The 27009-nt window shown below is 38.7% G+C and overlaps 1 protein-coding gene across 1 annotated transcript; it reads left to right on the top strand.

The window, feature by feature from the left end:
- Positions 1-27009, top strand: PROS1 (protein S). Its single transcript, XM_009644846.2, has 17 exons — positions 1-84; positions 747-876; positions 1890-2095; positions 3160-3184; positions 3517-3603; positions 7458-7580; positions 7716-7838; positions 9712-9829; positions 12551-12558; positions 14834-14955; positions 16345-16463; positions 18562-18751; positions 19729-19896; positions 20962-21130; positions 22682-22830; positions 23650-23863; positions 26758-27009. The coding sequence occupies exons 1-17, from the start codon at positions 1-3 to the stop codon at positions 26901-26903; spliced, it is 2181 nt and encodes a 726-aa protein (XP_009643141.1). The 3' UTR covers positions 26904-27009.

Raw genomic sequence — 27009 nt, 5'->3', positions numbered from 1 at the left:
ATGCGTAACGACCAGAGAACCCAAATCCAGCTCTTGAAATGCGTTGTTAATGGCCCTCGGGATGCACTTGTAGCGCACCTTAAGGTTTGTGAAAGTAGAAAACAGTAGAAGAGGAAAGCAGGCTTGATTCATTCCTTTTGCGCCAAGAATTTCTGGAAGTGGGGGCCCGGCGAGTAAGATGAGTCTCTTCTTTCCCCGAGCAGTTTCCTTGAGGATCAGTCTTCACCTTACAGAATTCTTTCCATCCTTCAGTAAGACCACCATGTAAATAAGAAGAGGTGAATCCTCAAAGACCAGACTGTTGCCTGCTCATATGCTTGGCAGTGGGGAAGGGCACAAGCTGACTTCTCCTTGCACATCTAAGCAACTCACTGGTTGCTCTCTGAGGTAAAGGTGTGCTTTGAAACCTCAGAGGTACGCTGTAGTCTGTCCACCTTATGCTGAGGAAATCTTACCTATTGCCTTACCAGAACGAAAAGCAAGTACATCGATTTGAAGTGACGAGCTTATCCCACCTCAGGTGCATTAAGGATGCTGTAACGGGCAGGCAGGCTTCTTCAGGTCATTATCCAATGTTGCAGCACTTCAGCTGTGTTCCCCCTCACTTGATAGAGAGCTTTAATAATGTGTTTAGAATGGTACGGTTTTTGTTATATCTGTTACCCAAAAGCTATTCTCACTTCAAGTTCTGGGCCTCATTAACTGCTCTTTCTAATGAGCCTTCTCTAAGCTTTCTTTCCCATTAGTGCACAGACATTGGGAGGCTCTTCTCTGACTTGGTTGCTGGCTCATCTCATATAGGTGCTCTAGGTTTGAGGTATTACATGCTCATGAACAGTACCAAACCGACTACGTCTGCTTGGATTGATCTTCTTTGTAGGCTAGCGATGCATATGTACGTACACCGAATCTGGTTTGCACTGCGGGTGTCATGACCCTCACACGGTCGTGCTAGTCTGAGAGGTTAAGTTCTGCACAGGCTGATAAAAGAAGGGCAGGTGTAGAAGTGTGGTGCTCTCTAGTTAACATTTGTCAGCTGTGTTCTGTAACTCTATGAGCTGGACTTCTTCCAATTATGCCCATCCATTTTTCTCTTAATCACAAGGTATGCCCAAAAGTTGAACTAACGAGGCAGTCTGGTTTAGTCGGTGTTCCTGTAGAGTTGTGTGCTCTGCAAAGAACATCAAAGCAAACAGACATCTTTCATTTTTAGTACAATTTCTCAACTCACTTATTTATTCACCATTTGTGTAGAACTCAGTAAAATGGTCATAACAAGATACATGAGAGTTAAGTAATGACACATAACATGATGGATTTGGAATATAAAAGTTAGCTAGGATTGTATTTTATCTTGGTAAAAAGTGAACATATTTGTAGGTTGTTTGCCTTGGTATTTCTCAGGATATCACTCTCACCTTTTACTTTGTCTTGATCTTTACAGTTCTGAAAAATAAAGGAACATTTATATTAGATACATATAACAGGCAGCCTGATTTTATAACACACATTTTTTGGACTCATGTAAGTTAAATAGGATCAGAATATTTACTTTTAGATCACTCAAACGGATCATTTAAAAGGCTCTTTTCCACTTATTGGTCACATATCTCACTTTGTAATATCCATAGCTAAAAAAAAAGAAATAAAAAAAATCTTGTCCTGAACATGACATTTAAATTATGCTTCAGGCACAGCATTGCACAAACTTTTTTTTGGTGACTTGGGATTTTTTTGGTCAGAAACAGCTATCCCACATGCAGAAAACAGAACCCTAGGATTTCTTGCCATTTTCTAAAATGATAGGAAACAGCAAGTTCTGAGCAAGCATTTAATTCAGATTTTTTGTTAGATTCTCATATTTGTTCAGTGCTCACGGTGTTTTTCAGCTGTTAAAAATAAATCGATAACAACAGAGGTCCTTTGTTTCTACAAAGTTTTATCCCAGCAGTACGCCTCTCAGTTCCTGGTGAGGAAACGTCGAGCAAATTCTTTTATGGAAGAAAGTAAGAAGGGAAATTTAGAAAGAGAGTGCATTGAAGAATTATGCAATAAGGAAGAAGCCAGGGAAATCTTTGAAAATAATCCTGAAACTGTAAGTATCTGATTAATATCTGTGAGGTAGACGGTAGTTTGCAGAGGGAATGCTAGAAGTACATAGAATTCACACTGCAAAGCTAAAAAACAACCCCACCATATGCAGACCAAGAACCGGTTTGAAATTCTTTTGTGTATAGAACCTGTACAATTAGGAATGAAGACTGTATAAGCAAAGAGGATAGTTGAGTAGATATTACTCTAATTTCACATACGGATCACCAGTTTTAGACCACAGTTGTCTGCAAGCATTCCATGTGGGGAAACTCTGTTGGCTTCAATTAAAATTTTACACAGAGGATGCATGGCAGTGCAGCCCTTTTAATGAAGGGATTGGATGTATGACTGTGAGCTTTTTTCCTAGTGGGGAGCACTCTGTTCCTCTGTTCATTCCCACTGCACGTTAGTTAGTATTAAGTAGATTTTACTCAGTTTTGTACTCTAAAAGGGTTATTACAAAACATACGTGGTTAAAACAAATTCTGGTTTTGCAAACTATCAGTTCCACCTTCTGTCTTTGATAGAATTGCATGTATTTGGATATTCTGATTTTTAAGGTCAAAACATTTCAGTAATCAATAATCATTTGGTTTTAACAATTTTTAACAATGTGTTTCACTTTATTTGGTATTAATTGCATGCGAGATGTTCAACCTATTCTGGGCATTTTTGTTTATTTTAGGGCGAAAAAGGGAAATAAAGGAGGCTGCTCTGCACCCAATGACAACATTGGGCAAGATCCTCCCCTTCAAAGAGGCAGTTTTCAAAGTAGTTTTGACACCCAATTCATTTTCATTTCCTTCATTTTGAAAGTTTCCAGTTCAGCGCAGTATCTTAATCTCTCCACTGAGCCTTGTGTTTATAAATAATCTGCTGCCTTAGCCTAAACAGTACTGAAACAGAAAACTTGTTCTATATTCTGAGTCAAAAGAACTTCTTATTTTTTGCTTCTTTTACAGTTATAACACAAATAGATTTTAGAACATATTCAGGAATATATTTTGCTGTAATTCTATCTACCTTAAATTTTTCTTACTCTTTGTTTTTCTTTTCTTTCTGCAGGAGTATTTTTACCCCAAATATTTAAGTAAGTACAAAAAACCTGAACAACTCTAGTACATAGTTCACTGGTCGTCTTGTTTGGGTAATACTAGTTTAGTTATTCTACCCATAGCGCTTGAATGATTTCCGCACTGATTATAACGCCTAGTAGCTCCTGGGCAGTTCTGGGTGCTTAAATCCTAGGCAGAGGCACTCAGAAGGCTGGTCTGTGATCAACTGTCCTTAATATGCCCAGACAAGTTTTCTAATTCAGGCTGTGAGAACAGACTCTTTGAAGGTGCCATGCATAAGCTGTTGTAATTTCAGTCTAAATGAGTGTTTGTATCATAAGCAGATTGTGTGGGTTTGCATTTGCAGGCTGCCTTGCCTCCCATCGAGCAGGGGTTTTCAGGATTACTGCAGTTACTCCAGATTCACCAGCTGACCTGAGGGTTTGTGTCAATGGTAAGTGCTGCTGTTAGATACTTTACCTAATGCACTCAGATCTAAGAACACACACGTACATGGCTAGAAAGCAGTTCACCTAGGCAGAGAGACAAATCTCCATTTAACTCACGCAAACTCAATTATCTGGAACAGAAATTGACAAAAAATTACTGTGAGACAGGGGATTTTCAGAACAAGTGGGGTAAGTAACTGTTTTTAACATTATAAAGCATGCTGGAAGAGAAACATAATTAACTGTAAAATGGAAGGCAGAATTCTTCCAGAAACATAGAAGAGTGTCCTACACCAACCCAGCAATGTTCCCTAGTACGTCCTCTGTGCTCTACCACAGCTTTAATAGTTATCCCTGACTCTGCATCTAGCAAGTCCTGTTCTGTCAGTTAAAGGAAGGGACCATCTGGTTAATTCTCCTTTTCACCACTCTTTGGCCCATAGTTAGACTGTAGCCCTCCACGAAGTGGGTAACATTACCAGCTGAGAAATTCAGATATCAGCTGGAAAACAGTCATTGACTCCAGACACAAGAAGGTCACAAAGCATGAAACTTGTGGTATTGCTCAAATATTTTATTTTTTACACCCATACATTCATAAGTCTAGTGTGAATTGTGTTTCTTGTAGTAAATTTACAGGAAGCAGTCGGTACCATATTCCCTACTTGCCACAGTTGAAACATGTCTCTAAACCTCTTAAACCTTTACAGCCTGGTTACATCAAAGAAGCTTTCAATTAGTTTGAATAGTGATATATATCCTTAACCACCTGACACTGGTTTGTCACTGAAAGCAATGGAAGGCAAAAAAATTCTTAGTAATTACACTGCACATGGTCATGGATGAATATATTTTCCAGATCACTTGGCCAACGTGACTGCTGTCACGAACTAAAATGCACTCCTATTCATATCACTCTTTCTCACTCTTATTAGAGGTCCTGGGAGGAAACTATTTAGCAAGAGTTTGGTGGATGTGCAATGTTTCTGTATTACCCATGAAAACAACTAGTGTACTTGATAGTAATTGTATTTCTTCATTTGGGTTCGCATTATAAAATCAAATTAAAAAACCCTGTTACTATTGGTCAGTCATCAGGATAAAGGAGAAGTAAAGAGGTACACGTAAAATTTTGAAGTGTTTCTAATGCTTAAATGTTCAATGAAATTCATACACATTTCTGGAAAAGGAGCTACTGCTGAGAAAGTGGGATTTAAAATTCCCATTAAAACTGTATAACAAGTTTTTAAGATGTTTTAATTGAGACAAAGATTTTGTGATACTGATATTAACAGGTTTTTAAAATGATTTTAAAAGTTTTTTCTTTCTGAATGTATCGATCCAAATTGCTTTGATATCATCAAAATGAAAAATCAAATTTTCTTAATGAGAAATAATAAAATAATTATAGGAACTAGTTTATCATAATACAGTAATTAGTTTGAACCTCAAGCCAAAAAAAAAAAAAATCAAGGAATAAAAATAACAATGCAAACAGAATTGAAAAATAATTTAATTGTTTTCAGATTTGCCCAAATCACTTAGTTCAGAGCACAAATTAACACGTTTCAGAACACACCTTTCTGGACAGACAGTTACAAAAATTAATGAATATATTGACTTTTTTCATCCCCATGAAGGAAGGAAAAGGAAAATTTTCACAGGAACAGAAGACCCCCTTTTGATACGTTTCTAATCCAAGCAGGTATCTAAGCTGCATCTTTAAGTCTCTAAACATCTGTATCCCATAAATCTGCATACTTAATTGCTTTTGAAAATAAACACCTAAAAATCCCTGCATTTACATCTATCCAGCTCACCACCGCATCTCATGGATGCCAGAGCCTCTGAGTGGCAGAGGATACAGGTACCACAATACATTTCTTGCCATCTACCCTTTCTATTGCAGGCTGAGTATACCTTCTGACATTTAGTTGTTGTCACAAATGCTTATCAAAAAGCATTGCTGGGTAGTAGGTCAGAAGGCACCCTGAACTCGGAAAAGAGGAACACCAGGCCCAATTTTGGAACAAAAGGCTGCTACATTACTGTTGCTGCAGTGGTATCTTAATCATTCATCTGTGGACATAACCTTTCTGTCCATCCAGTCCTGTCCATCCTGTCTTGTCTTCTTCCCCTAGTGTATTTCACCAATTCTTTTTTTCATTCATTGGTTTCCTCATTTTGCCCTTTATATCCTTAGTTCACCTCATTCCATCTACTTGTGTTTCACACTGCCAACCTAATCCACCATCTCTCAGTTCAGACTCTCACAAGCCATCATTGCCTTTTGCTCAGAAACATTTACAGTCAAGTTTGTTCCCCAGTTTCACGCTCTAAGGATAACTTCCACATCTATCATTTACGGAATGCTTTGCTCATGCCAAGCTTAGTTCACACATTTGTTCCTGGACCTACAAAAGCAGTAAATAGTCAAAAAAGAGAAAAAAAAACCATAGGGAGTTCTAGAACTTACATTTGGAAATTGCCATGAAGAATCCATACATAAACCCCATTCCTTTTATTGCTGCGCAATTTCTTCTGTCAGTCTTCATCTGCAACTGGAGTCCTTTGGTCTGCAGTATGGATATTACATGACATGCAGCACCTATTCTAGAGGGGCTCTATGGTTTTGGAGCTTGGCTGGCCCCTGGGCTTTTAGTTTTACTTAGAGCAGAATTTAATTAGAAGTAGATTTAGTTGACAAATACACTAATACAGATTTTGTTAAGCTTTCTTAGTCACAGAAGGCTAAACTTGTGGGTCAGTTCTTCAATTCTTTTGAGTAAAGTAAGAAACATTTAAGGAATCCAGTGAGGCCTTATGTACAGAATCATAGCAAATTTTGGTCTGCAGGAACACTTGCCTTTCATTCCACTTCTTTGAACCTGAACATCGTTAAATCCTTTCTTTTTTTCATACTGTTACCCTTTTAGGACACTACATTTTTAAAAGCATGCCTCAGAATGACATTCCAGAGCTTTATAAGAACGTAACTTTAAAGTAGAAACAATATATTTGTAATGTTTGGAGGCCTGCAGAAAAATAGTCCATAAAGCTACCAGCATATTCAGAGGACAAAAACAGAATGATGCCTTGTGTGGTATCCTGATGTAAAAATTATGAAAACAGTGGGAAAAGTTAAAGGAACTTTACGTATTTTGGATAGCGCAAAAAAGGCAGTGAATTATGTGTTTTCTGCCCCAGTGTACGTATTTTGAGCCTTGCTTTCTGAGGTCTTGCCAGCATGTATAAAGAGTCCTCAACTGCTCGTTCGGATGCAAATTTGTTTGTCACTGAAGTTAATATTTGTAAATGGTGCCACTATTAGACACTGATTATCCAGTCTACCCACAGGACCTGGACAGCCAAGGCAACCTGAGGTGTTAGTTTCCCTGTAAATGTGACCCTCCTTGAACAGAGAAACTGATCTCTGATCTTGAACGCTTAGTATTCTTGAAACTTCAGTATTTCTAGCGAAATTTGTGGTAATATGATGGGGCAGAGCACTGTTCTTTAAAAAGTGAAATACATCCTTAAAATGGAATGAAAATAGTGTGAAGTCTGTGCTTGGTCATGTCTTGCAGGGATTAAGATGGCTTAGGAGTCATTTGTTTTCTAGTTGTTTTCTGCCCAACAAAGAAAAAGTACTGGTGGCTTTTTTTTTTGTTCAGTCACTTGCAAATTCTTGCCAACAAAATTAGCAGCAAGATGGTGGTATGGGTACTTGATGTTACGCATCAAGCCCTTTCCTGTTTCATGAAATGTTCTTGTGGGAAGAGAAGAAGACAGACAAAACTGATCTTTGAGGAAAAATAACCCCAAATAACAAGTATTTCCAATGTTTTCCATTCCACAGAAATTTCAAACCAGTGTAGCCCTCTGCCATGCCATAAAGATGGATACAAGGATTGCATAGATGGACAAGCCCAATATACGTGTGTCTGTAAACCAGGATGGCAAGGAGAGAAATGTGAAGAAGGTATAGTCTCTAATCTCATTACGATGTTAGTTCTCAGGAACACAAGTATTAGATCTTTAAAGATAACCTACCCCACATAGTTGGTCAATGAATGCCTTCCCCTGAGCAGAGATTTTTGTTTTGTTTTCCTTCTAGATATAAATGAATGTGAAGACTTAAATGGAGGTTGTAGCCAACGCTGTTCCAATTTACCTGGAAGCTACCGTTGTTTGTGTGAAGATGGCTACTTCATGCACTCAAATAAATGGGATTGTGGAGGTAGGAATTGAGACTTAAGGAGAACATCATTACATGACAGTACATCGCCTGTTGACTAGAGAGGAAAGAATTTAGTCCAGTAGTTCCATAAATGCCCTAAGTCAGCCAAAGCTTGCATTGCCTCTGAAAGATGCAGTCCTGCTTCAACCCGACTACTCATTCTACCTGCAGCCTTACATTGCTGTAAGCATTTGAGCAACCATATAGTTAACCAGATCAAGGAACTGAGGTGGGTTGAAACCAATTCGGGGCAGGGGGGGTGGAAGAAAAAAAAAAAGAGAAAGACTATATATTAGATTCTGCTTCCTTACTAGAGCTCTGTAAAGCTTGTTTTGGTCACTAACCAGTTTCGCATACCCTTTAAGCACGCTGAAGCAAGAATCTAGAGTGGTGTGACAAGCTAAAATTGTTTCCATGGAAATCCTGTCTGGTAAACACTGGTTTAGGCTGAATCACTGCTAATTAATGATGCTACTCTTTTGGGAGTTTGAAGTTCATTGGAGAAGAAACTATTAATGAATCAGAAAATACTCTTAATGGAGAGAGATTTGTCTTTTACTCACACAGCATAATTTTTTTTCTGTACATGCTTGTGTCTGCTATTGTCAGCCATGACCTACATGCATCATTCCATTCCAGATAAAGTCTATGTATTAACATAATTAGCAATTCTTACTACATAGTTAGAAAAAAAATACAACCTCATTCCATTTTAATGTCATGTATTTTATTGCTGAACTATGCCAACAGTTTTGGATAATGTCAAATACTATAAGGCCAGACTTGATGGCCAGACTTGAGGGCCATCTCCTGCTGCCACTTCCTTTAGTCTAATTTTTTTTTGTGTGAGTAATTTCCAAAGAAATTCCACAAAAACAGAAGATTGCTGTTTTGGCAAAAAGGGCAAAAAGATAAGTTAGTTAGAATCTCTGTAATTCTTGGAAAGATACTGGAAAAGTTAGTTAAAAAAAATCAAAGATAAAAATACCCTAATATAACTTAGTACCTATACTAGTAAGCCATTTGATAAACTGCATTTAAGTGTTTCATTACATACAGCTAGAAAATTATACACCTAGGAATTTGGTAACTGTAGGAATGTAGGCCGAATTCAGGACAGCTTTGACATAAATGTTTTGGGAGTCCTAGCAAGCCAGTGTCAGAATCTATTCTCCCTGTGCAGCACTATTTCCACAGAGAAAGCTAGAATGATCCCTGCACATGTAAGTAGGAATTGAAGTCCTAACAGGGATCTGATATTTTCCTGTCTACAAGATATTTAGTGAGATTGATACTATATGCTGCTTCCAGTTGTCACATCTGCATTTTGAAAATGACATTGAAAAATTGGAAACAACATAGTAGACAGACACTAAAATGGTTTGAGGGATGGAAAGACAGTGAGGGACTTGAACACCTGTCAGCGTAGCCAATTAAAAGACATTTGTGACATGAATGAATCATAGCAAGTAAGAAACTCTAATAGGATTCTCCCTTGTCTTTCTGGATGTCTTTTTCTGAGATAGGATTTTATTATGCAGTCTGGTTTAGCTGATAGGAAATCCGCAGACTGTTTCTCCCTCTGCCTTCCTGTACACGCATCCCTTTTCCTGTTATCCACAGAACACATGAGAGAATGAGAAAGGTAGGCAGGCAGGGAATTCGTTTTTCACCAAGGACATGCAGAAATGCCTTTTAGACACCTTGGGAAATCTTTACGGCTATAGCTATAGTCTCCTATGAAAGCACGGCAGACCTAGCAAGAAAGGACCGGTTTGCCAGCCTCACCTGGTTTGCACAGTTTTGGCTAGGATTAGGGAAAAATGGCATGCGAGAGGGTGACTTGTTTTTAATAACTTGTTTGTATTTCTAGATATAAATGAATGTGTGTTACATCCAAACATTTGTGGGACAGCCATCTGTAGAAACACCCTGGGGAAATATGAATGTGAATGTGCAGAAGGCTACACATATAGAATAGTACCACGATCATCTTTTTTCCCCCCCCCCTTTTTTTTTTTTTTTAATCCATTGCTATACCAAACTCCAGTATCTCATCTAGTGGTGTATTTATTAATCTTCATATTGTTTATTACAGTATCATTCAATCGTTTGTTCTTTCAGAGGTTCAGTCAGGCTATATTACACATAGTGTATACAACTGCAATGACTTACCCCAGGATGTCAGAGGGTTTTATGGTATACTCCCTGTATATGTCCTGCTGTATGCCAGATGACTTTGGGAGCTCTCCTGTCTCACTGTAGAGAGGACTTTCTGTCCAAGTTGTCAAACCAGCTAGTATGTTTCTTTCAGATAACTTGGAGCAATGTGTTGAGGATCTGGACATTACTAGAGTGCCTCGTACCTTGTTTTTAAGCATCATTACAGTTATAAGGATGGAATATTTGATGTTAATCAGTTTAATATATACCCCTAACTCAAAACAAGTTATAGCAAAAGCAATTAAAAGTACTTATTTGGCAATTCCAAACAGGGCAGGACAGGAAGATTTACAGAGATCGAGAGATTTATCGATCGAGGAAGATTTAGAGATATTTGTAATCGCCAGAAATGAAAACCATGATTAATCAAGTTGTCTCAAAAACCCTAAAAAGCTTGTCATTATCCATCTTTAGGTGCTTTTTTAGCCCTCATGGCCAGGGGCTCAGTCTTTGTCCTTTATATGTCCCTAGATCTCAGATATTGGAAAGAGCTTTTCACTGGGGTCCTTGAATTCCATTTAAAATAACATTAATCTCATCCTTCCTCCAGGTATCTAGTTATGCTAGAAAATAACAGCATTAGAGTGAACCGATCTCCATTCTAGGTGAGAAATGACAGCATGACAGCTGTATAAAAGACTTTGTATAAAGACCCCACATTTAAAATAAAAAAAGTTCTTAAATATCTAGAAAAGGAGCTATGAAAAAAGGAGCTGCACCAAAAAGAATCTTTCCTCAGGAGTATTCTTTGCTGAAATGAAAATCTGGAAGAAAGAATTTCAAAACAAAGTTCTATAACAATTATAGAAAAGTTGAAAAGTACTGACAGCTAGCAGTAAAGCAGCAAGAAGCCATTCATATACAGACCATCATAAAATACCTTTTTCAGGTATTGAAAGTATTTGCATAATTGTCCTAGAATGTATTTTATTTCTCTCTCTTTGTTAGAGTTCCTGTTTAGTACACACATCAGGAATTAAATTTCAGTTGTAGAAGAGATATATAAACTCTTAGAGTTTTACTGTGAAGAGGAATTTTCTACATTGCTGGTTTAAGAAAAATACATCAGTGACTGATTTTTATTTTAAATGCTGCCATTATGTTATTGCTTAAAAGGACACAAAAGTAGCTTCTTGCTGGCTATGAATCTTTTGCTCCATGGCTTTTCATGCGGCTTTCTTTTGAAAAAGCTTTGCACAGTGGTAATGATTACATATTCAGATGTCTGCTCTTTGTCCAGTTACTATGGGATTAAAGTGTTACTGACAATTTTGTGTCCCTGCATGCACCGAAATGAGAAAAACGTCACAGTAATTAATCTAATTCTTGCTCCTCTTAGTACTTTCTGCAGATACATGGGTTGCATCAAATTGCATTTAAGTATTGTTTTTCTTCTGAAACATGGATTCCAGAAGGTTGCAAGATGAGGATATTAAAACAAGCAAAGTCTTACCTCCTAGAAGGAGGATTATGCTGCTAAGCTTTCAGACCTTGTTGTAACCACATTAAATGAGTCACCAAATCCTGTCTAAGGACAGGATTGTGCAGACTGACAGGAACGTAGCCTTACAGAGATACTAAATAACATTAGCTTTTCGTTGTCGTATTGCATGTAGGTGTCCAAATTCAATTATGCTTATTAGAAAAATCAAGTTTACATACATTTATGCACAACTATCTCTGTGATGACAGAAACAATTAGAGTGGAATAGAAGAGAGTTTGGGGTTTTTTCCTCACCCATTCCTAGGAGAACATTGCTACGATTCTTCATCCCCACCTTTTGGGAGACACTATCAGTGGAAGATATTTGTACAGTCCAGTCTTTGTTTCATAGAAGCCATACAAGTTCAGATACAGAATTTGATGATCTTCTTCTCACTGCCTTTGCAACCTTTGCACCTTGCCAAAAAATAAGAGATAGTGTGAATGAGTAAGTATGTTTATTGTGCTAGAGGGGTCTGTCTTGCAGTCAGTATCAAGGAGACAAACCAAGCTGAACCCACGTTTTAAAGAACAACCTAAGTTTTGGCATGTTTTTCCCCATATTCTTCTTCCTTCTCTGAAGGGGGAACTTCTCTTAAAGAACTGATAATCAAACAGCACAGAGTATGTCTGTATTTCAGGTATTAGTCCCTAGCACATAGTCTGAAAATCTGAGACAAGGAATCAGGGTTTCCCCTTCCCACATAAAATGTTTAACACACACAAAACCCTGCCTACCCACATCCGTGCTCTGAGAAAACCACTATATTATACCATAGTAGCGCCCTTCTAGGACAAGGTATGCAGCTCCTTTGTGGCTGATTTTATTACAACTTAGCAACTTATCCAAAACAAGCTTCCACTGAAGCCTTCCACTGAAAGCAGTTATATGAACTCAGGATGCTTCTTCAGATTCATGGGTTTGTGCACATAGCTTCTACTCACTTTTATGATGTGGGACTGACATTTGGACACATCTGTGGGAAGCCTTTGAAATAGCTCAAACATGCAAAGGTGCTGATTGCAACTGGGAAGAAAAGCAGGATAATCATAGCATAAATGATTAAAACAAACCTCCAAAGAACTTGCTCCCCTCCAGCCTGCACATGTCTGCATTTCTGTAGCAGGACGATTAGCTCCACATGGGAAGATCCTGCCATTTGGACTGATCAGGGATTCCAGAACATCTGCTGAGGAAGGAGACTTCATACCTGTCTCCTCCTGGGATAGGCAGTGGAACAGTGTACAGAGCAGTTGGTTTGAACTCCCTGTTAGTGATTTAATAGGGATGAATTAAAATCAGAGGCATTCAATGTGGTTTTTGCCTCAGTCTTTAGTAATACTGGTAGACCTTGGGTTACCTGGTCCCCGGAGTTGGAGGACCACAAATGTGGGAACAGTGACTTTCAATTTGTGGATGCTGAGATTGTAAATGACCAGCTGTATCAGCTCAATGTTCGCAAGTCCATGGGGCCTGATGGGATTCATCCCAGAGTTCTGAAGGAGCTAGCAGCTGTTATGGCAGGGCCCCTGTCTATCATCTACCACAGGTCTTGGGAGATCCCTGCTGAATGGAAGCTATCCAACATTATTCCAATTTGTAAGAAGGGCTTGAGGGAAGACCCAGGGAACTACAGACCTGTTAGTCTAATCTTAGTTCCTGGAAAAATTAAGGACAAGGCCATACTTTGTACTATTGAAAGGCATTTAAAGAATAATGCAATCATCAGGCACAGTCAACATGGGTTCACAAAGGGAAAGTCCTGTTTAACTAATTTGATATCCTCCTAGGTCACTCACCTAGTAGATGAAGGGAAGACAGTGGATGTAATTTTTCTGGATTTTAGTAAGGCTCAAAAATATCAAAATACTGTCCCCTCACAGCACCCTTCTGGACAAGCTGTCCAACTGTGGGATCAGCAGGTTCACAGTGCCCTGGGTGAAGGACTGGCTGAAGGGCACAGCTCAAAGGGTTGTAGTGAGTGGGGCTGCATCTGACTGGTGACAGGTCACCAGCAGCATTCCTCAAGGCTTAATTCTAGGGCCAGTTCTGTTCAATATATTTGTCAATGATCTAGATGCAGAAGTTGAATGCACAAGTTTGCTGATGATACCAAAGAAGGCTGAGGGGCAACCTCATTGCTCCCTACAGCTTCCTGAGGAAGGGAAGTGGAGACGGAGGTGCTGATCTTTTCTCCCTGGGATCCAGTGATAGGATGCATGGGAATGGTTCAAAACTGCACCAGGGGAGGTTTAGACTGGACACGAGGAAGCATTTCTTTACCAAGAGAGTGGTCAAACACTGGAACAGGCTTCCTAGGGAGGTGGTCAATGTCCCACGCCTGTCAGTGTTTAAGACACATCTGGGCAATGCCCTTAACAACACATTTTAGCTTGGTCAGCTCTGAAATGGTCAGGCAGTTGGACTAGATGTAGCTCCCTTCCAACTGCACCAGTCTATTCTATTCAGATTTTTTAAATGCATGCATTAGTACAGAATTGTTTATTCCCACTAGAAGGGCCTTTTGTTTCAAAACGGGTATTGCAGTTTGAGGCCCCAAATCACCCTCGCTATAGTCTCTTATCCAGGAGAGATTTTGTTTGTTTCTATGTAAGAAATTTAACAGTTACATTGGCATTTTACATAGCGTCTTATTTCTAAATTATTTATTGTGTACAGCCTACTAAATAGAAAATGAAATTCCTTTACTTGGTTTATCTTATTTGCAGCTCAAATCAGATTGGTCTCCACAAACAGATGTTGTCTGAAACTTAGTTATTTATGAGATTATTGTATATTATTTTAAAAGGTATTCTGTCCTGAGATTATTTTGGTTTTATGTGAATAAAGCATGTCATTTCCTCCACATACTTGCCATATATACTCTTAATACTCTTAAGTTTTCATGACATCTATAGGGAAAGGAAGAGATCTGACTCAGAATGGCATTCCTTTTATAAATGGTAGTGATTTATTGAGGTCTCTCTCCCTAACTCAGCCACCTTACAGCTCAGCTTCTCACTGCCTCACAAATCAGACCAACTTTTCTCCAGCTCTGCGCACAAGGCCTCTATCAGATTACTAGGTCTTATATACCAAACAGGTAATTCTGGATTGTAAATTTTACATAGAAGACATCCATTAGCATTAGTTTAGCTTAGCAGCAGCCACCCAGTGGATTCATGTTATGCCAGAGAACCCATCTTGTCCATTATTCCATTAATTTATTGTGTTTGTTTTCAGTCTGTGCCATGAATAAATCTTTCCGTATGCTTCCGTTTCTCCTAGATATTGATGAATGTGCTGAAAATGTTTGTGCTCAACTTTGTATAAACTCTCCAGGAAGTTATAGCTGCTATTGCGATGGCAAGAAAGGGTTCAAGCTCTCTAAGGACATGAAGAATTGTGAGGTAAAACTGCACTGTGTAAAATTCCATGCAAAAAATCACAAAGTTGCATATTTCTTGATGACGGGATTAGATTAAGAAAAATAAGAAGCTATATGAGAACTGACTGAAAATTTCTGAGAAGGTGCTGGGGACTCTGAGCTGTGGTTTGGCTCACAGAGCAGACCCGATAGGGATTTGGATGCCATTCAGTTCATGCATGCTTATTTGCAGGAATCCTGTCAAGAGAAGCTTGCCTTAGCCAGTTATCTTTATTCCCTGCTGCTTCCAAAATAAGCCTCAGCTTTCTCCTATCAAACAAATAATTCCCATTCATCTTACTCAGAGCCAGAATACCCCATTTGTCTGTATGCTCCCAGGTTTTTGTTAGGCTGCACAAAAGTTTTCACTCAGTCTTTCAGAATTACTCCATGCTTTGCCATTTGGGTTAAAAAAAATGGGATTATTTTCCACAGCTCTCATCTGCCATAAGTTAAGAAAAAGCATTTAGTAGTACTTGCCACTTGAAGAGCATCTCACAGCCAAAATGCGCTGTTCCTTTTCAGTTTGAAAATTTACACTTCTTAGTAGCAGAAAATTTGGAACTCTGGAGAATCCCAGTGCAAGGATTATCTTGTGAATGGTTCTCTGTATACTTTGAAAGGTTCAGGCAGGCTAAGACTTGTTATGCAAGGTGAGCTCAGATAACTGCCAACAAAAACACACCTCTAACACAGTATAACAAAATTGGGCTTATACTGTATGAACAAGGTCTGACGCAAGTTCTAGCATGTATGTATTAGATCTTGTTTGTACTTTCTGAAATTTAATATCTGAACAACACTTGCAGTCTTTTTTTTTTGCCTATTCATGAAATAGGAAGAGCATCTTCTAGCCTCATTACATGCTATTGTACATCAATATTGATAAAGAAATGAAAGATTTTTTTTTTATTTTTTTTTTAAATTAAAACTTCAAGACACAGCTCTGGCCCCACTCCCTTCTAACACCTGACTGGGTTTAGATTCCACACAGTGTTAATAATGCAGCCTGGCAGGATCTTAATAGGTGAGCGTCACAGCTCCCTGGAGAAAGGAAAGTGCCTGATGGAAGATTTGAATTCTTGACTTAAATACTGAATATTTAAATATTAGTTGCAATTCACCAGAACCATGTTTCAACTTATATTATCCTCCAACAGCTTAAATAGACATTTCAAACAAAAAAGAAAATACACCCCTTCATTTGTACATAGGTATTCAAGTTTAAAAAAAGAAAAAAAAAAAAAAAAGAGGTAAGCCATTGCTTTAAAAAAAAAAAGGGCATGCTAACAGCCAACAATAGGAATTGCTTCATGAACTATCAACTATCACAATGCATTAACATCTTTTTTTTATTCTCTACCATTTTCAGTCTGTAACTGCATGCGTCCCACTGAACCTTGAAAAGAATTATGAACTGCTTTACCTGGCAGAGCAATTTATAGGAATTCCCGTTCTGTACTTAAAGTTTAAATTGCCAAATGTCACGAGGTAAGCATTTGCTATTGATAAAAGTATGCATTACAATTATGGACATTTGTTTCCATTAACTTTCTGAGGGTTTAGAGAGAGTACATCGCATGCATAAATTATATCACCGTCTCCCCACTGGTTAAGATACCTTTATATGGAGAATGAATTAACTCTGGTTCCTACATATACTAGCACTTAGAGGAAGCTGGAGTCATCTGAAAGCAGATAGGCAAGAATAATGTGTCTGGCGTCAGTTTACAGCCACTCTAATTGGTTGTACTATGTCCTCGAGCCACCTCATCAGTATAGACAGCAGTGCTTTCACATGGCAAAACTAGAAAGTCAGCAAGTTAGCAAGTTTCCTCCAGATACCTCAGAAGCAGGTAGGAGTCAGTAGCAGCTGTGTCCCAGCAAAAAAAGAGTGCACAGCTAGGGCAAGACATGCACCATTGGCAGCCAGATGTGATCATATCTATGAATAACAGAGTTGGAGCCCTCTCCAGCCATTGCAGTCCTGGTTACCAGTGCTGTTGTAGGGAGAGGTCTATGGACTGGGAGAAAGAGTTCAAAGAGATCCAGACTTAAATGGGCAAAAAGGGAAGAGGATTGAGGGCAGTAAGTTTAATAGGCAGTAGGTCCCCTTGGTTTGTGGACAAGAGAGCAAAAAGATTGGTGCTTCCTCATGACAGAAGTCTTCTCTTCCCCTGAAGGGAAGAGCAAGGGCTGGGGAAGGTGGGAGGTGGTGATACAGATACAGGAAGGCATTTAGTATTCTCAACATAAACTTCAGATGTTACAGGAAAATAATTACTGTACAGCTTCCACTTATATATGGAAATGGCTTTCGCTTGGATGTTGCTGCTACTTCACTTCTGCTCTGCGTAGAAGCTGTGACATGCTACACACATACTGCTGAGAAACAAAATCAGGCCAATGCTTTCCCCCCACCCCTGCGCTTCCTTTCACAGGGTGTTCCAAGGACACCGATAGAGCGCAGTATCTTGTCTAGAGCACTGTCTGTATTATTTCCTTTACAGATGTCAGGACAATTGCTAATGGTAGTGACCCCTTTCTTACGCATGGACTTCTTTGCTGTGGCAGTTAAAATTGCAGCATTCCTTGACTTACTGACTGAAAAATTTGAGGGTAACAGCAGCAGTAGCTGTTGAGCTCGGTGGCCCCCAGAGCCTTAGAACATTACAGAAGGACATAAATATTGAGAACTTTTTCGTCTGCCCCTGTTCCAAGTTGACAAGGCATTAATGTTCTCCTGGAAGACCTTTCTAAGGTGATAAATGTTTGAAGCTATCTTAATAGTCTCTGTGTAAATACAGAATGATTTTTCTGTGGGTCTGCATGAGAGACAATGACATCTAGTGGCCAAAGAACAAGACTGAGTGAAAGCGATCAGAGTTTTTAACTACAGCTCCCTTACTTGTTTCTTTTGTTGTCTTCATCAAATCCTGAGTTCCAAATGCTTTGTTTTCTCCTTTCATCCTTAATCTATTTTATCTAGTCCAAAAGTGCTAGGAGACAAGAACCATTCTTTGCTTTCACTGTACAGGTACTATAATGTAAACCATAATTTTGCTACATATACACATGCAACCAACTGCCAAGATCCAGACAACAAATCCTCAAATTAGAAAATGACATCTAAAAAGCAGCAGTAACCAATGCAAATTGCTAGGTTATGATTGTAGGACAACACCTGGCAACCCCGTTGTACTGAAGTACATCACAGATCATTTATTTTTTCCTTATTGCATCTCCACAAAATGCAATAGGAACATTACATCTATCTTCATACTCAAGGGGGTGTGGTAGTCTTCACATGCAAAGCTTGGAGCAGGTTTGGGAAATAAATCAAGGGTCTTTCAAATCCCAGCTCAAGGCATTAATCTCAGAAAAACTTTTCACTGGATTCAGATGAACAGCGCTTACATTAAATTCTGGTTTTGCCTAATTGTGTGCAAATGTCACAACTGCTCAGATACAAAGTTACCAGAAGGTTAATATCTATAAACTTCTTTTTACCCTATTAATGAGTTATTCTAGGCTATACAGTATTTCATGTTTCCTGTCTTCTTATTAAGATTCCTTCTTCACAACTCAGATTTACAGCAGAATTTGATTTCCGGACATATGATGCAGAGGGAGTTATACTATATGCAGAATCCCTTGACAGTACAGCATGGATCTTGCTTGCTCTTCGTGATGGGAAGATTGAAATTCAATTCAAGAATAGTTTTGGAACAAAAGTCACCAGTGGAGGCAAAGCCATTAATGATGGACTGTGGCATATAGTAAGCTGGGTTTTCCTCCTCCCTTTCCTCCCTTAACCCTTTAACATTCTGTCTTGATAAGTAAAGTAGGGAGAAACTAAGTAACTATTAATAAGGCTTAAAATGATCCCCTCAAATCCCAGATTTAAAAATCATCCAAGAAATGCACAAGAACGCCTTACATCTGGGAAATCATGGCACCTGTTTATGATCAAGAAATAGGTAATTACCACTAGCTGGCCACATAGGAATTACTCTTAGTAATCATGAAAAGGCAAGCAGCAGAGCATTAAGAAGTGTGATTGCACGGTCAAGTGCATAGCTATTAGATACTTTGTCTAGAGGGCAAGTTTTACATTTTCTAGACCAGAAAGCCATCTCATTCTTCAAGCTTGCATACCTAAGATGAAAGGCCTTGCTCACTTACACCATCTATAAATGACACCAAATTATTAACATCAGTTAGGTTTGTTTGTTTTTAAAGGGGGGAGTGAAAGAAGCTAGGATTCTGTGTAGACCTCCTGTTTCAGTTCAGTACAGTTTCCTTGAGATTAAAAATCTACTTCGATGCCCCATAATAGCCGCACCAAGCATTGTACCTATTTTGTCTATGTCCTATCTGAAGATTCAATCCTCTGTAGCAGGTTGCAGTGACATAGAGAACTGTATGCCAAATGTAGGTTGGGTATAGAGCAATTGTAGAAATCAGCTTCTTGCAAACTATAGCGCATAAAGCAAACTAATGAGCTGCGTGGGTTTTCCTGGGGTAGGATGGGGGCAGAAGGGAAGATCATCCTCCCGTCGGTTTTCACGGATACGGACAGTTGTCATGATTCAAGTTTAAATATGCTGTTAACGTTAACTTTATTAAAACTATTTTAAAAGCTAGATATTTAGAGAAACGTTAGCAATGCATCATACTGGTATATGTAATTAGCATTTTAAATATTCTACATGTTTGTGTGCATATATATGTAATTATTTGTATTTAATTCTAGATATCAGTTGAAGAACTAGAACAAAGCATCAGTGTAAAAATAGCTAAAGAAGCTGTAATGAGTATTAACAGCCCAGGAACACTTTTTAAACAATCACAGGGTTTCTTGGAAACAAAGGTGTATATTGCAGGATTACCTCGCAAAGTGGGCAACACTCTTGTTAAACAGGTAACTAAAATAATAAGAGTAATGTTGATTAATACTGTTCTGTTATTTGGTTTTGTATTGTTTACTTAGTAGTCACAGAGGAAGGAAGAGTATCATGGAATCCATTTATAAAATTAGAATCAGGTTATTAAACCACTGTTTTGAAAAGAAATTTGCATGAAGCTTTGTAGTCTGTCTTCAGTTAGGTTTCAGTTATAGAAACATAGCACTTACAGTCTAATCTTTCAGGATTCTGTAGGCTGTTTCCTAATATAGCTTTAAGATTCCCTAAATCACGACCACTTCTGCTGCAAAAGCATTTCAGAGTGATTCATGTTTCTGGTGCTGCCTTTTGCTAGGCTCTGAATAGGTGTGGAATTCACTGTGCAGGCAGCACAATGAGCTTTCATTTTTAGTAGGTTTTACAATAGCCCAGACTAGACAAGGCCCATGATTCTTTCAGTCTTCCATCCCCAACAGCTCTGTCTTATGCTGGGGCTGGGTACAGTCAAGTTGTTGCAACTGTCTGCTTCTCAGTCCTGGAGTCCTCAAACTAATTGGCAGTCTAAACAGAGAGGCAAAAAGTAACTGCACAGCAAAGGCTTCACCTCTTTTCTTTTAAATCCATTTTTGCTTAAAAGTGAAGCTGAGAGAAAAAATATGAAGCAATACAACAACATCCCATTACCCAATAGAAAGTAATTCCAGAAATTTCATTGTACTTTGGCGCAAGAAGATGAGACCTTGAACAAGGAACAGTGCTAGCGATCATTGTCTTTCAGCTACAGAAAAGCTGTTGTGACCTAAACAAAAGGACAGTGTGAGCTTTAAAAATTGAAGCAATCTAATTCATACAGATCACTGGCATCAAAATGGGAAATGTTATTAAATCAGAAGCACCTTTTGAAAGCTGAGGTACTAAATGCACGCCATTTGTTTTCTCCCAGGATCAGTACTGTAACCTACAGCATTGACAAGGCTATTATTGGCTACCCAGAAATAAGTTCATATGTAAAGTAATGCCTTAGTATTAACATTTTTAAAACAACTTTGAATACAAACACTAGTGCTGTAATTCTTCTACAGATTAACCCTCGGTTAGATGGGTGCATTCGTGCCTGGAACCTGATGAATCAGGGACATTCAGGTGTAAAAGAAGTTATTCAAGAAAAACAAAGCAAACACTGTTTAGTAGCAGTGGGGAGAGGATCCTTCTACCCTGGCACTGGAATGGCAAAGTTTCAGATTAACTATAGTAAGTATTTTTCTGGCTATTCCTATATTTTTTTGCTGGACTGGTGATGAGACTGATGAATTGTTAAAAGACAGACACACACACAGAAACTAAGGTATACACCATGGCATCCAGCACTGATTCCTGTAACTTCTGTTAGAAATTAGCTCGGATAAGAATTCCAATCCCATTGTTGTCATCCATTTAATTTCTGAAGTGCTTTAGGCTAGGAAGCATATTCTTTATTTGCAAAGGATAAGCACTGTTGAATACATTCACTTTCCAAAGATCTAATTCTGTCCCCTGTTCATCGATGGGAAAAGTATCGTATTACTGACAGAAAAAGAAGATTGGCGATGGGCAAATGGATCACCGGTAGTTTTGTGTATGCATTTCTGCTTCTAAATGAACGTCCTATCTAGAGGTTTTAGGTGCACCTCTTGCTCCTTCCTGAACCCAGAACTTTCTTGCCTGACCTCCTGCCTTAATTTCAAAATTTCCAGTCCAGGATCTCCTTGTGCACACCTGAGCGCCCAAAATGAGACATCTCTTGAGCATCGATCCAAATCCTGTTGTCATTATACTCTTCCCCATCCTCAAATGCTATGCTGCCTTTCAACCCTGCTCTGATCCTCAATCCTTTTCATCCCAGGACTTACTATTGTTTCCCAGGTCTTTAAATTCCCTAGCTCACTTCAAAAGATTTCTCCAGCTTTTTATGTTCTATGCTTCCAACCAACTCACATCAGAGTTTCCTATGCCACTCAAGTGTCCTCAACTTTCCTTCCATTCATTCACTAACACCATGCTGCCATGACTCCTTCTGACCTTGGTGTTTGGGGCTGCTGCTCCCCTCTACTTTCTATTCTCACCTCCTGCCCCCACCCCCATTTCCAAGAGACTGCCCACACCTACTACTGCCCTTCTATGAGCTGTTATAGCCCACTCACTGTCTCCCTGCCCATTTGGCTTTGTGTAGGAATATAACCTCACCTCATATTTAGGATTTCTGCTTCCTCAAGAATCTGCTAGATATCAGATGACAAATATTTCTTTAAATAGCAATTTTTTTATTAGCTTCACTATGAACGCATCATATTAAATTATATTTGTACCATCTGCATATTTACTTTGTGCACCTGCACGTTCCCATTTTAATAGTGGAACTGCTTTGGAATGTAAACGTGTATAAGAACTGCCAATCTTCTACTCAGTGGCAGCAATTTAGGAGTAGATTAGGTTTTTGTATTTAATTTTGAACTGACCTGTAATGAATGTGGCACCTGTTCCATGTTAGAATAGAGAAGGTAGCAAAAAAAAAAAAAAAAAGTCCAGTAAGCACAGAAGATTAGGGAAGATGCAGGACTAAAGGGGTTTTTTTTGCTTATTTGGGTGGTTGAGTTTTTTTTTTAGACTTATAGTTCTTTCTAAAAGTTCCAAAGTTCAGTTTTTTTCTGGAGGTTAGTACTATTTTTTCCACAGTGGGAGCAGATTAAATACTAATTTTTAACACCATATTAATTTTTCATTAGCAGATGGATTTATTAATCTCAATTATTCTTTTTAAAACAGATAATCTTGACAGTACTGAAGATTGGCTAATAAATGTGACTCTGACTATTCGCCCATCCACAGACACTGGTGTTATGTTTGCCTTGGTTTCTAATGAAACAGTGCCTCTTGCTTTGTCCATAGTGGACTCTAACTCTTCTGACTCACAGGTGATCTTACAATTATCATAGCAGCTGATATGCATAAGTCACACCTCTTGGTTTTGTCTCACTTAACTTACTACTCCATCTGTGAAAAATCAGACTAAAAAAGGTACTCACACTTAACCTGCAGTGGAGCTGGTAGGCTGAATTAATATTTTGAAAAGCACTTAGGTCATATAGTGATGTGCAGAAAACATATTACTATTAACGATTGCTACAGCAGTGACTAAAGACTAAGCGCTTTTATGTCAGGTACTATCCATTACATTATGTCTTCTTTAACCTTTCCTTCCAAATGCACAAAGAGGAACATGACAGAAATAGAATGATGATATTATAGTAATGGCATCATGAATGTTAATTTCAATTTATAAACATCTTTTTGTCCTTAAGTTTCCATTTACATCTGTTTACATCAGGTATCCCAAGATAGAGCATGATTATACATCATGGCTAATCCATGCTTTTGGCCAAAATAAGAACCTATAGTGAACGCATGGTTACCTTTGAAGCTGTAGCAGTACTCCTTTTGCCTTTAAGAGAAACAGGGTTTCACCTCAGAACCATAGCCAAGTTTGGGGGTTTTTTTTCAGTGAACATTCTCACTTATAAATTTAAGAATGTAAATGAATGGCATTCATCACCAAAGGTGATGATTATCCATCAGTTTTGGTAACTTTTCCAACTTCAGATACCAGTCTTTAAAATGGGGCTCTAACATTTCCTTTTCTTCTACTTCAAAATATAAAATGCATCAGAACCAAGTAAAATTGTGTGTTGAAGTTACACATGACATATTTTGTGACCTACTGTTCTTCCATTTAGAAAATCATTGTGACCATTGGGAACATCATGGTTGCACATCTGGAATCAAAGAAGTTATGTACACCCAGAAAAGTGCTGGTTGGACTTGTAGTAACCAAACACCAGCTTGAACTGTCTGTTGATTCACACACAGACAGAAGCAATTCGGAGCAACTGTCTGTCCTGCATCAAGCAATGATGGCAAATGTTGTTACCTACTTGGGCGGCCTACCAGGTGAATTACATTTCTTTTCATTAATGTGATTATTTGTACAAGCCTGATTATATTCAGCCTTACCCAAGCTAGAAAAAGCCTACAACTGTACAAAAATAAGCAGGGGTTTTTTTCCTTCCCAAGTGCTTCTTGTGTCATCCATTCTATTCAGCTTTTGAGGGAACCTGCTTTTCAACAGTAGCATTATTAGGCTTGTTAAAAGGCATGAGTTCCTCTCTAGAGGCTTGAATTTGGGAAATGTCTTGATTTTTGAGCTGGGGAGGAGTGAGCATAGCATATTTCTGAAATGCCACCAGCTGGCACAATTTAGGAACTGCATCAAGCATGTAAGAAAAGCAGGCATTTGTAAGTAAATTGTCAGAAGTGCAGAAGTAGTCAGGAATATGGTTTCAGCAATTAAATGGTGGGCAATAAATGACTGGCAATCTTCACAAGGCAGAAAGTGTGTTGAAACAGCAACTATTTTGTTTAAAGCATGCTGCAAGTGTATCCCCAGTCTTAAGACATGTACAAGCATTGTTTTGTACACGAAGCATACATATGCTTGTCTATAAAATAGTTTGACTTCAGGGTGAATCATGAAGAAAAATAGCATTGCCACAGATGAGGAATTTTCAAAGCCTAAGTTCCTCAAACTTGAAAATTGGTAGAGGAAAGGCACCATGGTTACAATGTTACTACTGGCAGAGGTTTTGTGTGTCCCCTATTGGAGTTATTTTAGGAAGAGTAGTCACAATTCCTAAGGAAGTTCCAATAGTTTGACCAACACGGCCTCGAATTGGCATCCGTTGTACATGTAGGTTGCAGTGTCATAGCGCTGGTCTTTATCTGCGTCATGTTTCTTCTGCAGGAGACAAGAGCGCACAGAAATAGAAAGGGGGGGAACTACGTATCCATTGGAGACAATCTCTTTAGGCATTTCTTCCAAGGTAGTGTACACAGGGGAAGTCAGAATTATGGTTCCACCCTGTAGACTTGCTTGTCAGAATAGAAGCAAGGTGTTTAGGACAGCACTGCAGGTACCACAGCCTCTGTCTGAAGTGGTGGTTGCCTCGGTATCCAGGCCCATGTGTTAGAACTTACTTGTTCTCTACAAGTCTTCATACACTGGTAATCGAGGATGTAACAAGATTTAGGCACTAAATATGACTGTTTTTCCTCTAATTTTGTTTTTGAATGGGTATGCAATGTATTGGAAACCAGATAACCAGGTGAGTTCAATTGAAATTGAGTGTGTAAAATGAGAAGAATGCACTAATGGTGCAGTACCGTCACATACTGCAGTATGTAAGTGTCAGTGTTTTTGTAATACCTGCTCACTTTTAAAAGAGAGATAAAGTCAGTATTCACTCAGCAGAGGTGAGTCAGTAGGTTAACTGAGCCATAGTACCTTAACTAAGATTCTGGTCATTTTTTAAGACCTCTTCATCTTTGTGATATTTAAATTATTCTTTTTAGTACATTGCTAGCCACAGAGGAATAGGCATCTTAAGAGCTAGGACCTTGGCTTCAGTCATGCATGCCAAATAGGTAAGTAGCAAGTATTAGTATTATACTTGCTGCTCCTTAAAAGTAAGTGTAATCTCTCAGTTTTAAAAGTATCTTCAACATGCAAACAAGAAAACCTCTGTATGCTTAAACAGTTTCTACTTAGAGGGCTCAAAAAAGCAACAAACCCCCCCACTTTATCCGAAGGAGCCTCTTCCACAAGAGCCTCTGTTGCCAAAGAGAGAAAAAAGTAATACAGGAAAACTGCTTTAGGTCCCTAGTTTGGCTTACGTGGATTAATTTACTCACGCTTAACTCCCCCCTGAAAAGCCTCTGGGATTACTGAACAGTATAAAAAGGTGGGTAAGGATCCCCACACTGAGCTACAGTGCACAGAACTGTATGGTTAAAAGGCATCTAAAAAATAAGCATTTCATGAAGAGCTGAAGTCCCCATTTTTTGATACACATTTCTTCAAACTAGTAACAGTGTAGGGAGTATACCTCTTTGTTAATTAATTTAGCACCAGTGCAGGCTGAGACTTGCATAGTTCTATGATGGCACCATTATCACCTCTGGAGTAAAAAGAGCAGAAGGGCACAATTCCACAGGACTGTTTGTGCAATACCTCAGCTTACAGCAAAATAAAATCACAAGGAAGCAACATTTCTTGTTCCCCAGAGAATCAACTCAATCTTCTAGGAGGGATAGGATGATTAACATCTGAAAAAAAAGATTATGCTCTTGAGATCAGCTTCTAGGCATCCTCATTCTAGTTGCTGAAGGTACTTGGATCACCTTATGTCTACCTTGTAAGAATCCAGTTGTACCCTAAGACCTCAGAGCAATACCTGCTTTATTTTGTCCTTAACATACTGTTTCCTGGAAGCATGTCCATGATCTGATGTTGCCATAACCCAAACAATACCAGAATTCACTTTGAAGAAGCAGTAAAACAAGCGGACTTCCCAGGGGTCCCCTATCTGAGAACTTGCAGATTTGAATCCAGAGTAGCTTTCTGGCAAAAGCGCGATGGTTCTTTCCGTGACCTCTAAACCCATAAACATCTGTTTGTGGGTCAGGACAAGAACAGTGGAATCCAGGAAACAAATTACTGGTTCACTGTTGTGAATGCTACTATGAAAAACATTCATGTGGTTAGATTTCTGAATGGGAATAGACTTCTAACGCATAATTCAAACTTTACTGACCTTTCTGAGCTTTGCTGACTGTCTCAATCTTAAAGAAAAGGGAGAAGAACTTAAGTGTTTCCTGCCAAATTGCTCTTTTCTCCCACAGCTGACTAATGGATGGGGAATGGCGTATTCCCCATGTTTTTGCTAATCTGAAAAATACATAAGAATTTGCATGCCTTGGCCTAATAAGTTGAATGTGTTTCTGTGCAGATGTTCCTTTGGGTGCTACGTTAGTAACCGCTTTTTATAATGGCTGCATGGAGGTGAAGGTCAACAACAGACAGCTGGATCTGGATGAAGCCATTTCTAAACACAATGACATTAGATCTCACTCGTGCCCACTGATTATGCAGTAACCATTCAGTTCTTAATTTAACTTTTTTCTTTCAGATATAATTTGCGTAATTAGTCTCATGCCATAATGAAGCCTGTATTATTTTATTCAAAATGTGCCAGGAAAAT

Source organism: Egretta garzetta, unplaced genomic scaffold, assembly GCF_000687185.1.
Source record: "Egretta garzetta isolate BGI_Z169 unplaced genomic scaffold, ASM68718v1 scaffold278, whole genome shotgun sequence".
Classification (NCBI taxonomy): Eukaryota; Metazoa; Chordata; class Aves; order Pelecaniformes; family Ardeidae; genus Egretta; species Egretta garzetta.
Note: the sequence above shows the minus strand (reverse complement) of the source record. Positions and strands in the feature narration are given on the sequence as shown.